This window comes from Schistocerca americana, chromosome 1 (genome assembly GCF_021461395.2).
Source record: "Schistocerca americana isolate TAMUIC-IGC-003095 chromosome 1, iqSchAmer2.1, whole genome shotgun sequence".
In the NCBI taxonomy this organism is placed as follows: domain Eukaryota; kingdom Metazoa; phylum Arthropoda; class Insecta; order Orthoptera; family Acrididae; genus Schistocerca; species Schistocerca americana.
This window is the reverse complement of record NC_060119.1, coordinates 902754234-902772861: the sequence shown is the minus strand read 5'-3', so window position 1 is coordinate 902772861 and position 18628 is coordinate 902754234. Positions and strand designations below refer to the sequence as shown.

The 18628-nt window shown below is 41.6% G+C and overlaps 1 protein-coding gene across 1 annotated transcript in view; it reads right to left on the bottom strand.

The window, feature by feature from the left end:
• LOC124547545 (esterase E4-like) overlaps window positions 1-7939 on the bottom strand; it is a 244047-nt gene extending 236108 nt beyond the window's left edge. Inside the window, exon 1 of the mRNA XM_047125113.1 lies at window positions 7781-7939. Coding sequence (XP_046981069.1) covers window positions 7781-7928 — 148 coding nt within the window. The 5' untranslated portion in view covers window positions 7929-7939. The remainder of the gene's footprint in view (window positions 1-7780) is intronic.
• Between the last annotated feature and the right edge of the window lie 10689 nt (window positions 7940-18628).

Here is an 18628-nt window from a genome sequence, read left to right as displayed (position 1 = left end):
GCATGCATACATTGAGAGTAATATTCGTCTGTTTGTTGTGACCAGAGATGTGTTTATTGAGTATAAACTTCGTGGAATAATTAAGGTATGTGTACAGTTTGTCAGTGTTTAAATAATCTATTTTGCGTGTATAGTAAATGAAAGTCTTTATTGGTTTCTTTAATTTTTTTACACTGTTTAAGGCTAGTTGACCAAACCTCTCCTGATCATTCAGTTTTTCTATCTATGCATAAAAAAATATGGCAGTACTTATTGCAATTATTATGACCATGCATTGCACTCTGCTTGGATCGTAGTATTGCATTAGAAATATTTTTAGGATTTTGCTGATCACGCAGTTGCAGTGGCAAGAGGTGTCAAGTAGTCTGTTGCATACAGGAGCATTGCAGAACAGTTGTTAGGGGCTGATAAGGAATATTTTAAAACTCACAGTCAGAGAAATGATTTCTTTATGATTTGTAGGAAGAGTAAGTAATTTCCATTTCTTTGTGTACTCAATCAGAATTCTATTAGTCAGATACACGTCTTTAAAAAAATAAAAATTACAGTCTCATTTCAGTGTACATGTGTTTCGTGCACACGATCATACAAATTATTTATGAAGGAATCCCACATTTTGGAAAGCTTTCTGGACGAATAGATAAATAAATAAATACTGAATCAGACAGTGATGGAGAAAGAAGCCTTGCAGTTCATTGGTCTCTGTTGCCAGGTATGTTGAGAAAATTGAATCACCTTACATCGAATCTTACAAACATACTTCTATGAAATTAACATAAAGTCCGAGTATCTGTTACAAAACGTAAGATGAAAAATTTGCAAACACATATTGCGAACCAACAACTGTTTACTTCACATTACATGTTTATACATTACGTGACAGTGAACTGGTGTTATGAATATCCGTGTCTGATGTTACGATATCCTTAAGGCTTTAACTGCCATCATGTCATTAACTGATATTTAATTATAACAAACCAGATAAAGAACGACGCTTTTTTTATGAATCTTCAGTGCGCCTTTGGCACGAAACGGCATATTTTTATAACACACAAGTTACAACATGAAAACAACCAATACGAAAATTCTTTAACCACCAAGATATCGTTTCCTGTCGTTTTATTACATCAAATCGTACCAAAAACGACGTGTTTTCGAGAGATCCTCAATGTTCCGGTGCTCTGAAACAGTATACGTTCATAACACTTAACTTACAACACAAAAACTCACCAAATATAGCCTTCAACTGCAAACAACACAACCCAATATTGTCTCTCCTATGTTTTGCTTCTAACGAAGAAAGCGCTCTTGCATCTCACCGGACACATTCATCTCCATGAAGCAAAAATCTGACTTCCGTTATTCAGTCTTTCACGTTTCGAAATACTCTGGAGCATGGAATTCTGTGGCGAGAGGTCAGAAAACTCGACCAGCCCCTCGTCCACGAACGCTTTCACGTTCTGTGAGTCAAGGAATCAACGATCAACTTGAACGGATGTCTTGTGACGTCCGCCCAGACCAAACGCAACGAATTATATCGGGAGAAAAAAGATGGTAGAGTACTTGCCCGCGAAACGCAAATGTCCCAAGTTCGAGTCTCGGTCCAGCACACAGTTTTAATCTGCCAGCAAGTTTGGTATAAGCGCACACTCCGCTACAGAGTGAAAATCTCATTCTAGATTTGGTATTTGTTGAAGGAAAGCTGAATGCTCTCCAATATATAACAAAAATTCTAAGCTTTGTTGTCATACACTTCGTGGAGAGAGTACCAAATGGCATATTGCAGCAGGACATTGCACGACCTCACACTGGGGTTCTTACAGATGCCCTGAGGAACTTAAGGATCTTTTGCTTGTCTGCTCGTTCCCCTGATTTGACACTCATAGAGCATGTCTGGGATGCAATGGGAAAACGTATTTTTTTATAGCAGTCTCCAGCCAGCAGCTTACATGAACTGACACAGCACGTGTTTCAGGCATGGCAAGAAATTCCTCAAAACGACGTTGGTAGTCAGTTTGCTTCCACGCCACAACGAATGCAAGAGTTTATTTATGTCTGTAGGAATCACGCCGCATACTGATGTTGATGATGGATATCAGTTCCGAATGGAATTAAAGTTTAATCATCTAACGCCCTATATGTTATGAACATTTCATGAAGTTTGATAAATGTTGGACTGTGGCTTCGTGCTGTAACACGTTCCAATTCCATCAGTATCTGGAGAAACTACTTCGGCATTGGCCTGAATTTAATTTCGATCTGTGGCAAAATGTTATATCCCCGTTAATTCAATAGTGACATCCAGGAGGAAAGTGGCCACAACAAAGAAAAAGTTAGAGTTGTTATCTGCCCCAAACCTTCGGTATGCTTTTGAGAAATGAATTGAGTGTTTCTACACACTGAAATAATACAAAATAGATACACTAGCGTGGACTCATTTACGAGTGCGAATGGGAATAGCACATACACATTCACACTACTAAGAGCGCACATAGTGAATAGTTCGAGTGCGAATGGAAATAGCACATACACATTCATACTACTAGGAGCGCACATAGTGAATGAGTGTGAATTGTTTGTAATTGGCTCGTTTTGTGGTAACTTGGAAATCGTTACATGAATTAGTACACACAACAATACAAATCTGTACATATAGAAGATCTTCTTGACATTAGAAGTTTTAAAAACTTTCGATTTCAGTTTTCACAAACATAAATTGTTCGTTCATTGGAACTGATCATTTAGATTACTATATCACGGGATGCCTCCTTGTTTTAATTTAAGACAGCTGTAGTAGAATGCTCCCTTATTCTTCATTATGCGGCAGGCAGCTATAATTGCAGCAGTTTTAGTGCACTCCACGTACTTGATATTGTGCAGTCTTGAATGACAGCTAAAAGTCAGAGAAAGACTAAGTGTCCTCAGGAAAGTCGAATGGCTCCCTGCGCCTTCGGATGATAGACATTACTTTGTACCCAACAGATGCATCATGAGTCCAGAGCAAAGACCACGTGGATCTCATGTTTTGCCGTCGCTGGTAATTGGTGAGGTTCTTTTGGTTATGGCGTCGGTGTCTCGTATTTTCTAGTGTCAGGAATCTGAACGAAATGGTATTCATTCGACTGGGCCCTTCAAGCGCCGGTAGTAGCTACTGTAGATGTTTCAGTGACTAGAGAAATCGCCTATATCCGTCGCAACAATTTTCTAAAAGAAAAAGATACCAATCTCGGTAGAATTCTCCATCGCACCGCATCTTCCCGCTTTACAATCTTCACTAGTAGCTCAGAGTAAATGCAAAAGTGTATATGCTAACAGTTTGTATTATTGTGAAAAATGAGGATTCCTGACTACGTTAAAAAAAAAATGGTTCAAATGGCTCTGAGCACTATGGGACTTAACTTCTGAGGTCATCTGTCCCCTAGAACTTAGTTAAACCTAACTAACCTAAGGACATCCCAAACATCCATGCCCGAGGCAGCATTCGAACCTGCGACCGTAGCGGTCGCGCGGTTCCAGACTGTAGCGCCTAGAACCGCTAGGCCACCCCGGCCGGCGACTACATTAATGTGCAGTATCCGTTTTACACAGTCTCTTCTTGTCCTGTTATTGGCCAGATGGATGAGAGTCCCTATTCGCAGTTTCGTATCACGATAGCCAAAGTTCTGTAGCTTCTAACAACGTGGCCAATTGTTCAAATGTGAATGCGGCGTGACTGCTTTGAACGTGGAGGGCAACACCACTAGGGCTCGCTTCCTCTTTTGTCATCTTGAGAAAATGAAACATGATGACGGCAAACGTTAAGTCGGTCAGTTTATAATGCATAAACGTTTCAACGGCGTCAGCGCTCCGTAAGAGATTGACTATAGCAACACAGTACTATCAACAAGAACCCACATCCATCTGCCAACAATAGACAGTAAGCATTAAACGTTTACTACTGCCTACTAATGAAACACTGCTATTCGAAAGTAATAACAGTTCTGTTTTTCTTTTAAAATATAAGTAGAACAAGTAATAACGACTCTAGCTTTTTTAATTTGCTTGGATTATTTTCATACAAACAATTTTACTGTAAGCAAAATAGTCCTTCAGCGTTCACATCCAAATACCTCTGATCGTGCTATTAATTAAGTACAGTTAGATCATAGGGGGGAAATAGACTAATCACAATTATCTCTTGCAGCTGAGGGAATATGTGTTATCACCGATATTCTTTTGTACGTCATTCGCACGCAGAATGTATGAAGACATATGCCTACATTGCAGTACTTAAATTTACGTTCACTGTAAAGTTTGTTTCTCAGAACGAAAAAACGTGATACGGACGATGATAAATACAAATTGTAGGATAAAATTTATACGTCTTTAGTTAAACACTCGAAAAAGTAGAGTGATATATAACTTAATTTTGCCTGATCTGAATAGACATGCACCATCACAGAAGAGCGCCCTGCGGTAGCTTAACCCTAACAATACCAACATAACACGCATTACTTTATGTCTATCCTAAAATTTTCGTTACTGTTGTTGAATTAAATTAACAACACACTTTTTGAAGAGGTACTGATGTTTCAGCAGGGTCCACAATCCGAAAATACTTTTTAGTACACTCTTAGCAATATCAACGCACTTTGTGTAACGTTTCCAGCCTTTATGACCAAATCAAAAAAAAACTGAAAAACACAAATTTAGTTCACTGTTGTTGACTTTTATTCTCAAGATACTTTTTAAAGATATACTGATGTATAAGTAACGCCCAGAACCTAGAATTACCGAATACGACATTCATTGGGAAAAGTGACATCTACTACTGAGACTTAAATTTTTGGATTAAGTTTAACTGAAAAATCTAAAACATAATGGAATCTGACAGAAGAATTCATTACAAACAATAATTTTTTTTAAATTTTAACACATAAAGTAATTGACTAGATTTGAACATTTTCAAATGGTGGGCATAAAGTACTCCACCCTTGGTAATGTGAGGCTTAAAGTTGATTCACACTTGACAGAACGGAATGGAACGGATAGAAAACTACTCACAACGCATTTCAAACACTGGCATTTACACAGGGCGTCGGTAGACCGAATGGTACGGGTCGGAATCTCTCGATATGTTTTTTCATTAAGAAAGCTTTCACGTTGACTTTGGGGGGGCGGGGGGGGGGGGGGATGGTTGCGACGTCTCTTTGTCACCACGCTCATACATGCTACAGCAGTGGATTTTTTCTATTATATCTACTTACTCCTTATTTTATTTATTACTTTGTTTTCGAAATAGATTGCAAAGTGTACATGGGGTAAAAAGAGACCAGATATCTGAAACGAAAACGTTTATTTTACAGTACTTGTGGAAAGGTGAAAAGCTACTCTTTGTGTAAATAAAAACTTAAATTGATGAAACAGTTATAATTAAATAATCACTTTTTAACAGCGAAAGAATCTGCTCTATTGATGGTGAATCATTCCATTTTTCTGGGCATCATTTGGCACTTCTAAATATTGTTTTTGTATGTATGTGTATATATACAGGGTGGTCCATTGATAGTGACTGGGCCAAATATCTCACGAAATAACCATCAAACGAAAAGACTACAAAGAACGAAACTCGTCTAGCGTGAAGGGGGAAACCAGATGGCGCTTTGGTTGGCCCGCTAGATGGCGCTGCCATAGGTCAAACGGATATCAAATGCGTTTTCTTTAAAATAGAAACCCCCATATTTTATTACACATTTGTGTAGTACGTAAAGAAATATGAATGTTTTAGTTGGATCACTCTTTTCGCTTTGTGATACATGGCGCTGTAATAGTCACAAACGTATAAGTACGTGGTATCACGTACCATTCCGCCAGTGCGGACGGTATTTGCTTCGTGATACATTACTCGTGTTAAAATGGACCTTTACCAATTGCGGAAAAGGTCGATATCGTGTCGATGTATGGCTATTGTGATCAAAATGCCCAACGGGCGTGTGCTATGTATGCTGCTCGGTATCCTGGACGACATCATCCAAGTGTCCGGACCGTTCGCCAGATAGTTACGTTATTTAAGGAAACAGGAAGTGTTGAGCCATATGTGAAACGTCAACCACGACCTGCAACAAATGATGATGCCCAAGTAGGCGTTTTAGCTGCCGTCGCGGCTAATCCGCACACCAGTAGCAGACAAACTGAGCGAGAATCGGGAATCTCAAAAACGTCGGTGTTGAGAATGCTACATCAACATCGATTGCACCCGTACCATATTTCTATGCACTATGACGACTTTGAACGTCGTGTACAGTTCTGCCACTGGGCACAAGAGAAATTACGGGACGATGACAGATTTTTTGCACGCGTTCTATTTAGCGACGAAGCGTCATTCACCAACAGCGGTAACGTAAACCGGGATAATATGCATTATTGGGCAACGGAAAATCCACGATGGCTGCGACAAGTGGAACATCAGCGACCTTGGCGGGTTAATGTATGGTGCGACATTATGGGAGGAAGGATAATTGGCCCCCATTTTATTGATGGCAATCTAAAAGGTGCAATGTATGCTGATTTCCTGCGTAACGTTCTACCGGTGTTACTACAAGATGTTTCACTGCATGACAGAATGGCGATGTACTTGCAACATGATGGATGTCCGGCACATAGCTCGCGTGCGGTTGAAGCGTTACTGAATAGCATATTTCATGACAGGTGCATTGGTCGTCGAAGCACCATACCATGGCCCGCATGTTCACCGGATCTAACGTCCCCGGATTTCTTTCTGTGGGGAAAGTTGAAGGATATTTGCTATCGTGATCCACCGACAACGCCTGACAACATGCGTCAGCGCATTGTCAATGCATGTGCGAACATTACGGAAGGCGAACTACTCGCTGTTGAGAGGAATGTCGTTACACGTATTGCCAAATGCATTGAGGTTGACGGACATCATTTTGAACATTTATTGCATTAATATGTTATTTATAGGTAATCACGCTGTAACAGCATGCGTTCTCAGAAATGATAAGTTCACAAAGGTACATGTAACACACTGGAACAACCGAAATAAAATGTTCAAACGTACCTACGTTCCGTATTTTAATTTAAAAAACCTACCTGCTACCAACTGTTCGCCTAAAATGGTGAGCCATGTGTTTGTGACTATTACAGCACTATCTATCACAAAGCGAAAAAAGTGATCCAACTAAAACATTCATATTTCTTTACGTACTACACGAATATGCAATAAAAATGGGGGTTCCTATTTAAAAAAATGTAGTTGATATCCGTTTGAACTACGGCAGCGCCATCTAGCGGGCCAACCATATCGCCATCTGGTTTCCCCCTTCAAGCTAGACAAGTTTCGTTCTTTGTAGTTCCTTCGTTTGACGCTTATTTCGTGAAATATTTGGCCTGGCCACTCTCAATGGACCACCCTGTATACTTTCTCTGGCGAGTAAATGTCGGCGGTCTGAAATGTCCGGACAACACTTTTCCTATTGTTTCACTTCTCAGCAGTTGATCATGCAATCATGGTCTAGAACATAAGTTCTAAATTTTTCTTTGGCCTTTAACAAACTGTATCACTGCTAGTTCCTTAATTCCGACTTCTTGTACGACGAAAGATAATTCGTACCCTTATTTTTGCCGATCGGCACTCAACAAAGAGAAGTGACGATTTATTGTCGCCCCGTCTTGTGTGACGGCGACGTCGCTTTCTGTTCCGTTCCGCTGACGTCCAGTGTGAATCGACCTTAAGCAGCCCCTTCCAGAGCAGTGAGGATGGGCGTGGAGCGTGACCTACCGAGGTCGGTGTCGTTGAGCGGCGCGTCCCTGGCCCTCCAGCCCATGTAGCGCTCCCAGCCCAGGGAGCCTGCGCGCGCAGAGCCCGCAGCCAGTAGCGCCAGCAGCAGCAGCAGCAGCAGAGGCTGGCGTTGCGGGTGGCGGGGCATGCTGGAGGCAAGGCGGCGGCACCAACACTACGGCCGCCACCGCTCTCGCCGCCTTTAAACGCAGCTCCGGCCGCTCCTGATTCGCGGTGCACGCCGGGACCCCTTCGCGTCATCACCTCTCCTTTCCGCACCTCCCCCCTCAGTACTCGTGGTTCCTGCTATCGAGACCGGATCTGCAGTGGCTGCGCGCACGATTATTGCGAATGCGACGTACGCGGTTATCGGTGAATCCCCCCCATCCTCGTCGGTATCGACCTGCCGGACTGACAAAGTGTTCACCGGACCGTCACGCGAACTCAGATTTTGGTCTCTCGTCTATATCGTCCGAGCATATTTCACTGTCTGACTCAAACCTGCCATCTGCCGGAACCTCTTTCCTACCTGCTACAGGCACAGTAATACAGGGTGAATCGAAAAGGACTTTACAGATTTGCAGTTACACTACTGGCCATTAAAACTACTACATCACGAAGATGACGTGCTACAGACGCGAAATTTAACCGACATGAAGAAGATGCTGTGATACGCAAATGATTAGCTTTTCAGAGCCTTCACACAAGGTTGGCGCTGGTGGTGACACCTACAACGTGCTGACATGAGGAAAGTTTCCAACCGATTTCTCACATAGAAACAGCAGTTGACCGGCGTTGCCTGGTGAAACGTTGTTGTGATGCCTCGTGTAAGGAGGAGAAATGCGTACCATCACGTTTCCGATTGATAAAGGTCGGATTGTAGCCTATCGCGATTGCGGTTTATCGTATCGCGACGTTGCTGCTCGCGTTTCTCGAGATCCAATGACTGTTTGCAGAATATGGAATCGGTGGGTTCAGGAGGGTCATACGGAACGCCGTGCTGGATCCCAACGGCCTCGTATCACTAGCAGTCGAGATGACAGGCATCTTATCCGCGTGGCTGTAACGGATCGTGCAGCCACGTCTCGATCCCTGAGTCAACAGATGGGGACGTTTGCAAGACAACAACCACCTGCACGAACAGTTCGACGACGTTTGCAGTAGCATGGACTATCATCTCGGAGACCATGGCTGCGGTTACCCTTGACGCTGCATCACAGATAGGAGCGCCTGCGATGGTGTACTCAACGACGAACCTGGGTGCACCAATGGCAAAACGTCATTTTTTCGGACGAATCCAGGTTCTGTTTACAGCATCATGATGGTCGCATCCGTGTTTGGCGACATCGCGGTGAACGCACATTGGAAGCGTGTATTTGTCATCGCCATACTGGTCTATCACCTGGCGTGATGGTATGGGGTGCCATTGGTTACATGTCTCGCTCACCTCTTGTTCGCACTGACAGCACAGTGAACGTTACATTTCAGATGTGTTACAACCCGTGGCTCTACCCTTCATTCGATCCCTGCGAAACCCTACATTTCAGCAGGATAATGCACGACCGCATGTTGCAGGTCCTGTACGGGCCTTTCTGGATACAGAAAATGTTCGACTGCTGCCCTGGCCAGCACAGTCTCCAGATCTCTCACCAATTAAAAACGTCTGGTCAATGGTGGCCGTGCAACTGGCTCGTCACAATACGCCAGTCACTATTCTTGATGAACTGTGGTATCGTGTTGAAGCTGCATGGGCAGCTGTACCTGTACACGCCATCCAAGCTCTGTTTAACTTAATACCAAGGCGTATCAAGCCCGTTATTACGGCCGGAGTTGGCTGTTCTGGGTACTGATTTCTCAGGATTTATGCACCCAAACTGCGTGAAAATGTAACCACATGTCAGTTCTAGTATAATATATTTATCCAATGAATACCCGTTTATCATCTGCATTTCCTCTTGGTGTAATAATTTTAAAGGCCAGTGTACATAGAAATTTATTCAGATAACTTATAGAATTCGGTAGATGTGTCATTTTGTAGCAAACAATCTCAAGTTTCACATAAAAATGACAACTGCCATTTTGGTTCGATGTGACTACCATTTGTGCTATGACCAACATCCAACCGGTAGTCGATTTCTTCCCGCACATGACGCAGAAAACTGGGCGTAACCTGCGCAACGGCAGTGTAGATTCGATTTTTCAACTGGGCTAAGTTGTTTGGTAGGGGAGGAACATAAACACGGTCTTTAATGAAATCCCGAGAAAGAAATGCAGTTGTGTCAAGTCTGGGGAGCGAGGTGGCCATGCGATTGGCCCTTCACGGGCAGTTCAGCGACCTGGGAAGCGTTTATCGAGGAAACCTCGAACTTCCAAGGGGAAATGAGATGGTGCATCGTCTTGCTGGCAGTAAACCATCCCACTCGGGACTCGGGACTTATGCACTACGTTAATCGAACATGAGGTTGTTTGCTAGAAAGTGACAGATATACCGATTCTATAAATTATCTGAATAAATTTCTGTATCATTCCAAGGTTGTAAAGTCTTTTTTGTCTCACACTGTATATCACGCACTGTTTGCAGCCGGTACAAAACAGTACACCACGTTCAACGATCTTTGCAGCTCTTATCACACTGAAGAGTCACGTTATTTTGAGATCCTTTTCAAATACAAAGTAATACCTTTTTGTTGGCTACAGAGCAGGTAGACGAGCCGTATATGAGTCACTCAGTTTGTGACACATTTTGACGTCTCATTGATCCATACTACCTGCACTGGATCCCACGACTCATGAGGACACGTCGCGGAACACAGAGTTTGACAGCCATTAAAAACACTAACAGGGAAACATTCTCAAGATCAATAAGCGATCTTGATGAAACTTCGCGGATGTCTAAGGGGGGAAAAATATTGCTAAACTTGTTTTTTTGGTTTGTGCCAAATTTTACTTTTATGATGTGCAACACATCCCCAAAAAGTAATTTGGCATACTAAGTTTAGAAAGAATATCTCCGAAACGATGACATATAAAAATGTTTTCCATATGAAAATTCATATGTAATTAACGTTCTTGAAAACTGTATAGTTAACTTGAGTAATAATTTGAAATTTTGTAAAATACCCCATCAACATTAATTAATTTTGAAAAAATGAGAACTTTTGTTACAACATAGATCAAAGAAGCTTTCAGGCCACATGCATCCATGTGTAATAAAACTTGTTTCTGAAATACCGATGAATGCTTTGGTATTTTAATTAGTTATGTTGAAAATACTCCAGCAGCATACTATGTAGATCTTAAATTCCAAAAATGGTATTTCAGAAACCAGCTTTGTTATACATCGATGTATGTAGTTTGAAAGCTCCGTTAATATATTTTATAACAACAGTTTTCATTTTTCAAGATTAATTAATGGTGGTGGGATATTTTGCAAAATTTCAAATTATTACACAACTTAGTATACAGTTTTCAAGAACGTTAATTACATATGAACTTTCTTAGGGAAACTTTTTTATATATCATAGTTTCGAAGATATTCTTTCCAAACTTAATATGCCGAGTTACCTTCGGGTGTGTTTTACCCCTTGAAAGTGAAACTGGGTAAAACAAAAAAGTACGATTTGCATTATTTTGTTCCCTCTCCACACCTGTCAAGTTTCATCAAGATCGTTTATGTACACTTGACAATGTTCTCTTGTTCTAGCCCCTACAGTCTGGAACCGCGCGATCGCTATGGTCGCAGGTTCGAATCCTGCCTCGGGCATGGATGTTTGTGATGTCCTTAGGTTAGTTAGGTTTAAGTAGTTCTAAGTTCTAGGGGACTGATGACCTCAGATGTTAAGTCCCATAGTGCTCAGAGCCGTTTGAACCATTTTGAACATTTGAATGTTCCCTTGTTAGAAATTTTTATCACGCTGTTCCAGCCAATTGTTGGCACCTGTGGCTGGGAGCTAAGGAAGATAATAATCATGAACCCGCGCACATGATCGAGAGTAGTCACATATTTAAATTGTTCAGAAGTGTCCCCAGATGGGCCTAGACAATGTCACGGAAACATGTCCCATGCCGTAGCGTGCTCCCGCTCTCCTTTTCATCCTGCAGTGGTAGCGGAATGTTTGCTCGTCGATGTTTCTCACCAGACACTAAACATTCGTCCAATCTGTAAAACGGAAAATGTGAGCCATCAGAGGAGGCTAAGCGGTGACAGCCAGCAGCAGTCCAGTTTCAGCGTTGTCAAAGAAATTAAAACTTTTCCATAGATGCACGGTCGTCAGCAATGGCTCAAGCGTTAGTTATCATCTTTAAGAGTCAGCTTGAGGTCGCTGAACTATTGTTGTTGGCACGAATCTGATTTCCCTCCTATTTGTTTTAACGGTAATAGGAATGCGGGTAAGCTACTACAAACAGCATAGTGAACGCATTATTGAGGCCAAGATAGATACGAAGCCCACACCTACTACAGTAGTATAGGTTTATATGCCAACTAGCTCTGCAGATGACGAAGAAATTGAAGAAATGTATGATGAGATAAAAGAAATTATTCAGATCGTGAAGGGTGACGAAAATTTAATAGTCATGGGTGACTGGAATTAGAGAGTAGGAAAAGGGGGAGAAGGAAACGTAGTGGGTGAATATGGATTGGGGGAGAGAAATGAAAGAGGAAGCCGTCTGGTAGAATTTTGCACAGAGCATAACTTAAACATAGCTAACACTTGGTTTAAGAATCATGAAAGAAGGTTGTATACATGGAAGAACCCTGGAGATACTAAAAGGTGTCAGATAGATTACATAATGGTAAGACAGAGATTTAGGAACCAGGTTTTAAATTGTAAGACATTTCCAGGGGCAGATGTGGACTCTGACCACAATCTATTGGTTCCTGTAGATTAAAACTGAAGAAACTGCAAAAAGGTGGGAATTTAAGGAGATGGGACCTGGATAAACTGAAAGAACCAGAGGTTGTACAGAGTTTCAGGGAGAGCATAAGGGAACAATTGACAGGAATGGGGGAAAGAAATACAGTAGAAGAAGAATGGGTAGCTTTGGGGGATGAAGTAGTGAAGGCAGCAGAGGATCAAGTAGGTAAAAAGACGAGGACGAGTAGAAATCCTTGGGTAACAGAAGAAATATTGAATTTAATTGATGAAAGGAGAAAATATAAAAATGCAGTAAATGAAGCAGGCAAAAAGGAATACAAACGTCTCAAAAATGAGATCGACAGGAAGTGCAAAATGGCTAAGCAGGGATGGCTAGAGGACAAATGTAAGGATGTAGAGGCTTATCTCACTAGGGTTAAGATAGATACTGCCCACAGGAAAATTAAAGAGACCTTTGGAGATAATAGAACCACTTGTATGAACATCAAGAGCTCAGATGGAAACCTAGTTCTAAGCAAAGAAGGGAAAGCAGAAAGGTGGAAGGAGTATATAGAGGGTCTATACAAGGGCGATGTACTTGAGGACAATATTATGGAAATGGAAGAGGATGTAGATGAAGATGAAATGGGAGATACGATACTGCGTGAAGAGTTTGACAGAGCACTGAAAGACCTGAGTCGAAACAAGGACCCCGGAGTAGACAACATTCCATTGGAACTACTGACGGCCGTGGGAGAGCCAGTCCTGACAAAACACTACCATCTGGTGAGCAAGATGTATGAAACAGGCGAAATACTCTCAGACTTCAAGAAGAATATAATAATTCCAATCCCAAAGAAAGCAGGTGTTGACAGATGTGAAAATTACCGAACAGTCCGTTTAATAAGCCACAGCTGCAAAATACTAACACGAATTCTTTACAGACGAATGGAAAATCTAGTAGAAGCCGACCTCGGGGAAGATCAGTTTGGTTTTCGTAGAAACACTGGAACACGTGAGGCAATACTGACCTTACGACTTATCTTAGAAGAAAGATTAAGGAAAGGCAAACCTACGTTTCTAGCATTTGTAGACTTAGAGAAAGCTTTTGACAATGTTGACTGGAATACTCTCTTTCAAATTCTGAAGGTGGCAGGGGTAAAATACAAGGAGCGAAAAACTATTTACAATTTGTACAGAAACCAGATGGCAGTTATAAGAGTCGAGGGACATGAAAGGGAAGCAGTTGTTGGGAAGGGAGTAAGACCGGGTTGTAGCCTCTCCACGATGTTATTCAATCTGTATATTGAGCAATCAGTAAAGGAAACAAAAGAAAAATTCGGAGTAGGTATTAAAATCCATGGAGAAGAAATAAAAACTTTGAGGTTCGCCGATGACATTGTAATTCTGTCAGAGACAGCAAAGGACTTGGAAGAGCAGTTGAACGGAATGGATAGCGTCTTGAAAGGAGGATATAAGATGAACATCAACAAAAGCAAAACGAGGATAATGGAATGTAGTCGAATTAAATCGGGTGATGCTGAGGGAATTAGATTAGGAAATGAGACACTTAAAGTAGTAAAGAAGTTTTGCTATTTGGGGAGCAAAATAACTGATGATGGTCGAAGTAGAGAGGATATCAAATGTAGACTGGCAATGGCAAGGAAAGCGTTTCTGAAGAAGAGAAATTTGTTAACATCGAGTATAGATTTAAGTGTCAGGAAGTCATTTCTGAAAGTATTTGTATGGAGTGTAGCCATGTATGGAAGTGAAACGTGGACGATAAATAGTTTGGACAAGAAGAGAATAGAAGCTTTCGAAATGTGGTGCTATAGAAGAATGCTGAAGATTAGATGGGTAGATCACATAACTAATGAGGAAGTATTGAATAGGATTCGGGAAAAGAGAAGTTTGTGACACAACTTGTCCAGAAGAAGGGATCGGTTGGTAGGACATGTTCTGAGGCATCAAGGGATCACCAATTAAGTATTGGAGGGCAGCGTGGAGGTTAAAAATCGTAGAGGGAGACCAAGAGGTGAATACACTAAGCAGATTCAGAAGGATGTAGGTTGCAGTAGGTACTGGGAAATGAAGAAGCTTGCACAGGATAGAGTAGCATGGAGAGCTGCATCAAACCAGTCTCAGGACTAAAGACCACAACAACAACAACAGAGTACATAGTAGTGGCTAACAGGTTATTAAAACATCATTGTAACTGACAACAAGTGCAGTTCTTTGACATCATCAAGGGAAACAAGCTGAATAATAGCAAAACTATAATAATTTGTTAGGGGGAGGAGATCAGTGTTTAACGTCCCGTCGACAACGAGGTCATTAGAGACGGCGCACAGTCTCGGATTAGGGAAGGACGGAGAAGGAAAGCGACCGTGTCCTTTCGAAGGAGCTATCCTGGCATTTGCGATAAGCGATTTAGGGTTATCAGGGGAAAACTAAATCAGGTGCCCGAACGCGGTTTGAACCGTTGTCCTCCCGAATGCGAATCCAGTGTGCTAACCACTGCGCTACAGCGCTCGGCACTAATCTGTTACGAGGTGATTTTCTGACATAATCTCGTATTCATAAAATGGTAAGATTAGGCAATACATAGATATAGAATTAGCTCTTGACAGTTCCTGGGATGGTACAGTAAGTCCCCGTGGGAATACGGTCAACTGTATGAGCAGCTTGCGTCTCCATAATGATTCCTGTAGTTGTTCTATTTTTCGACGAGAGGATATTGGCTATGTTAAAAGGAAATTAAAATTCACATTTGCGTAGTGTCTTGCACAAAGTGACTTGCTGACTGCGATACGCTCATGCGAAAATAGTGGGCGATATATTCACCTGGTGCTGAGTAGCGCCGGCCGAGGTGGCCGAGCGGTTCTAGGCGCTACAGTATGGAACTACGCGACCGCTGCGGTCACAGGTTCGAATCCTGCCTCGGGCATGGACGTGTGTGATGTCCTTAGGTTAGTTAGGTTTAAGTAGTTCTAAGTTCAGGGGTACTGATGACCTCAGAAGTAAAGTCCCATAGTGCTCAGAGCCATTTGAACCATTATTTGCTAAGTAGCAAGTAGCGATGTCTTGTGTATAAATATACTTATACGGTGTAGGTGACTGTGGACGTTTCGTCGGTGGAAATGCATTCTTACGGCGGATATTAGACGTCGTCTGCTGTATGTCCTATCCGTGCACAACCGTCTTCTGCGAAAAGCACGTCGAATTTCATTATTCTGGTGGGTTCTGTGCCGTGGTCTTCCTTATCAAGCTTCTTTCCATGAATCATGTGCCTTCACTTTACCTTAGGAATGTGCTTGGATGTATCGAAATCGGAGATTAACAAATAACTAACGTGCGTTACGTTCTAATTCTGTTACGTACCTCGGTGCGGTGTTATCTAGAGAATGATCATCGTCATAACCTACATCAAGGATTGTCCTTTTGGTCCGTTCCGTCTCTTTTAAAATTGGTCAAACCATTTCTTCATTGGTGTTCCTATAGATCTTTTGCGTCTTGCTTTATACTGTTTTCGCCTGTGGGCTGAGGATGACACGGCGGCCAGTCGGTACTTTTGGACCATCATGGCCTGTGCGAGAGGAGTTCTTTATTTTTTTATGGTTTTAGTGGTTATTGCATCTGGCATACGGTCTATATGGTCTTTCCATCTTAACTGTTATTGTTTTATTATGTCAGTTATATTCTGCATAATCTGTTCAACTCGGATGTCATCACTTCTCTTTTTATCCATCAAAGCGTATCCAGCCATGTATCTAAGAAAATTCATTTCCTATGCTTCTATTCTCTTTTCATCTCTCTTCTTAAGGGTCCAGTTTCCGCGTCCATAGACCAGTTCTGGTAGAACCACAACCTTATAGAACTTTAGAAGAATATGTCTGTGGGCTTTCTTTCCCAGCCCTCCGCGTTAAGCTCCACAGAAACTTATCCTGTATTACACTCTTTGGCCAGTACGTAACAGTGTATCCTAAGTATTTAAATGCATTAACTTGCTATATGATTTGCTTGTCAATCTCAATCCTAACTAAATGGGCTGGTGTCCTAAAAATACCACTGATTTTATCATTGTGATGGAGACTTTCAGATTGTGTTCTCTCGCTCTTTTATTTAAATTAAAGACAGCTTTTGTGAGTCATTTTCTTTCTGATTAATAATCACTTGGTCATCAGCAAAAAGTTTCAGTTGTGTTTAGTATGCACTATTACATACTGGCCAAACGAAATGTATGATAAATTACACCTGTTTAACTGTTTCTGTGGAACTTAACGCGGTGGACTAGGAAAGAAATGTCGTTAATTTTAAAATGATTATTGTCTGTATCCAAGTTCTGGTTACATCGTCGACATATGAATGAAAAAGAATGAATGAGAGGGTACACCCTTGTCTAGCTCCTTGGTTTATTTCAGCCATATTATGTCTGCTGCGTGCTATTTTTATTTGTATTTTGTTATTCACATATAAACCATGTACAGTTCTTATGAGATGAGATGGATCCCACTATTTCCTAAATGACTGACACCCCATTCAGTGCAAACAGCCTGACTATTTGGAACTGACCAGTGCATGTGCCATAAACACTTTTTGAGGGTGTGGATGTGACTATTCGCCTTGCCTGCTACACACACACGTCAATCACTTATTTTCAACCCGTTAGTGAATAGTGAATAGTGAGGACAAAGGATTAGATGTAATGCCCTAATAAGAGAGGATAATAAGATGGTGTATAATCATGAAGATATAGCACTTACGTGGAAGGAATACCTAGAGAAATTATATGGAGGCAACGTACAAGATGACATGATTGAAAGTGAGGACGAAGTAGATAAAGATGAACTAGGAGACAGCATACTAAGGTCTGAATTTGATCGGGCACTACAGGCACTTAAGCACGGAAAAGCACCAGGAATTGACTCATTGCCTGCAGAAATCATCAAAGCAGCTGGAACAGAAATAAAAGATAAATTGTATAAATTAATCTGCCAAATATATGATACTGGAGAGCTGCCTGAGGACTTCAAAAAGTGTACTATTGTTCCATTACCAAAGAAAATGCCAGCAAAATCGTGTGCACAATACAGAACCCTCAGCCTAACATCACATGCATCAAAAATTTTGACGACCATCCTCCTCAGAAGAATTGAAGGGAACGTGGAATGCATGCTCACAGAAGACCAGTTTGGCGTTAGAAGAGGGAGAGGTACGCGAGAAGCCATTATGGCCCTAAGGCTCATAATAGAAAAAAGAATGGAAAAAGGAAAGGACACCTACATAGCATTTATTGACCTCGAAAAAGCCTTTGATAAGGTTGAATGGAAAAAACTATTCCAGATATTGAGGGAAACTGGAGCTAAGTACAAGGACAGGAGAACGATATGGAACATATACAAAGAAGAGGTGGCAATAGTGAGATATGGGGAACACCAACAACAAGCAAAAATTAAACAGGGTGTGAGACAGGGATGTGCACTCTCCCCTGTCCTCTTTAATATGTACATACAGAAAGCAATGGACGAGGTCAGAGAAAAGTTAGGACAAGCTAATGGAATCAGGATCCAGGGAAAAATAGTTGATATGCTGCGTTTTGCGGATGACATTGCCGTCCTAGCGGAAAATGAGGAAGAATTACAAGTAGTGTTGGAGGAAATGGAAAACACTCTTGCTACACGGTACAACATGAAAATTAATAAGTCAAAAACAAAAATCTTAGTTGCAAGCAAACAAAATAATCAAGCAATTACGAATATAAGGCTGAATGGAGAGAAGCTGAAAGAAATACAAGACTTTGTCTACTTGGGAAGCAGAATAACATCAGATGGTTGTAGTAGGAAAGATGTAATAAGTAGAATAAATCAGGCAAAGATTGCATTCTACACTCCTGGAAATGGAAAAAAGAACACATTGACACCGGTGTGTCAGACCCACCATACTTACTCCGGACACTGCGAGAGGGTTGTACAAGCAATGATCACACGCACGG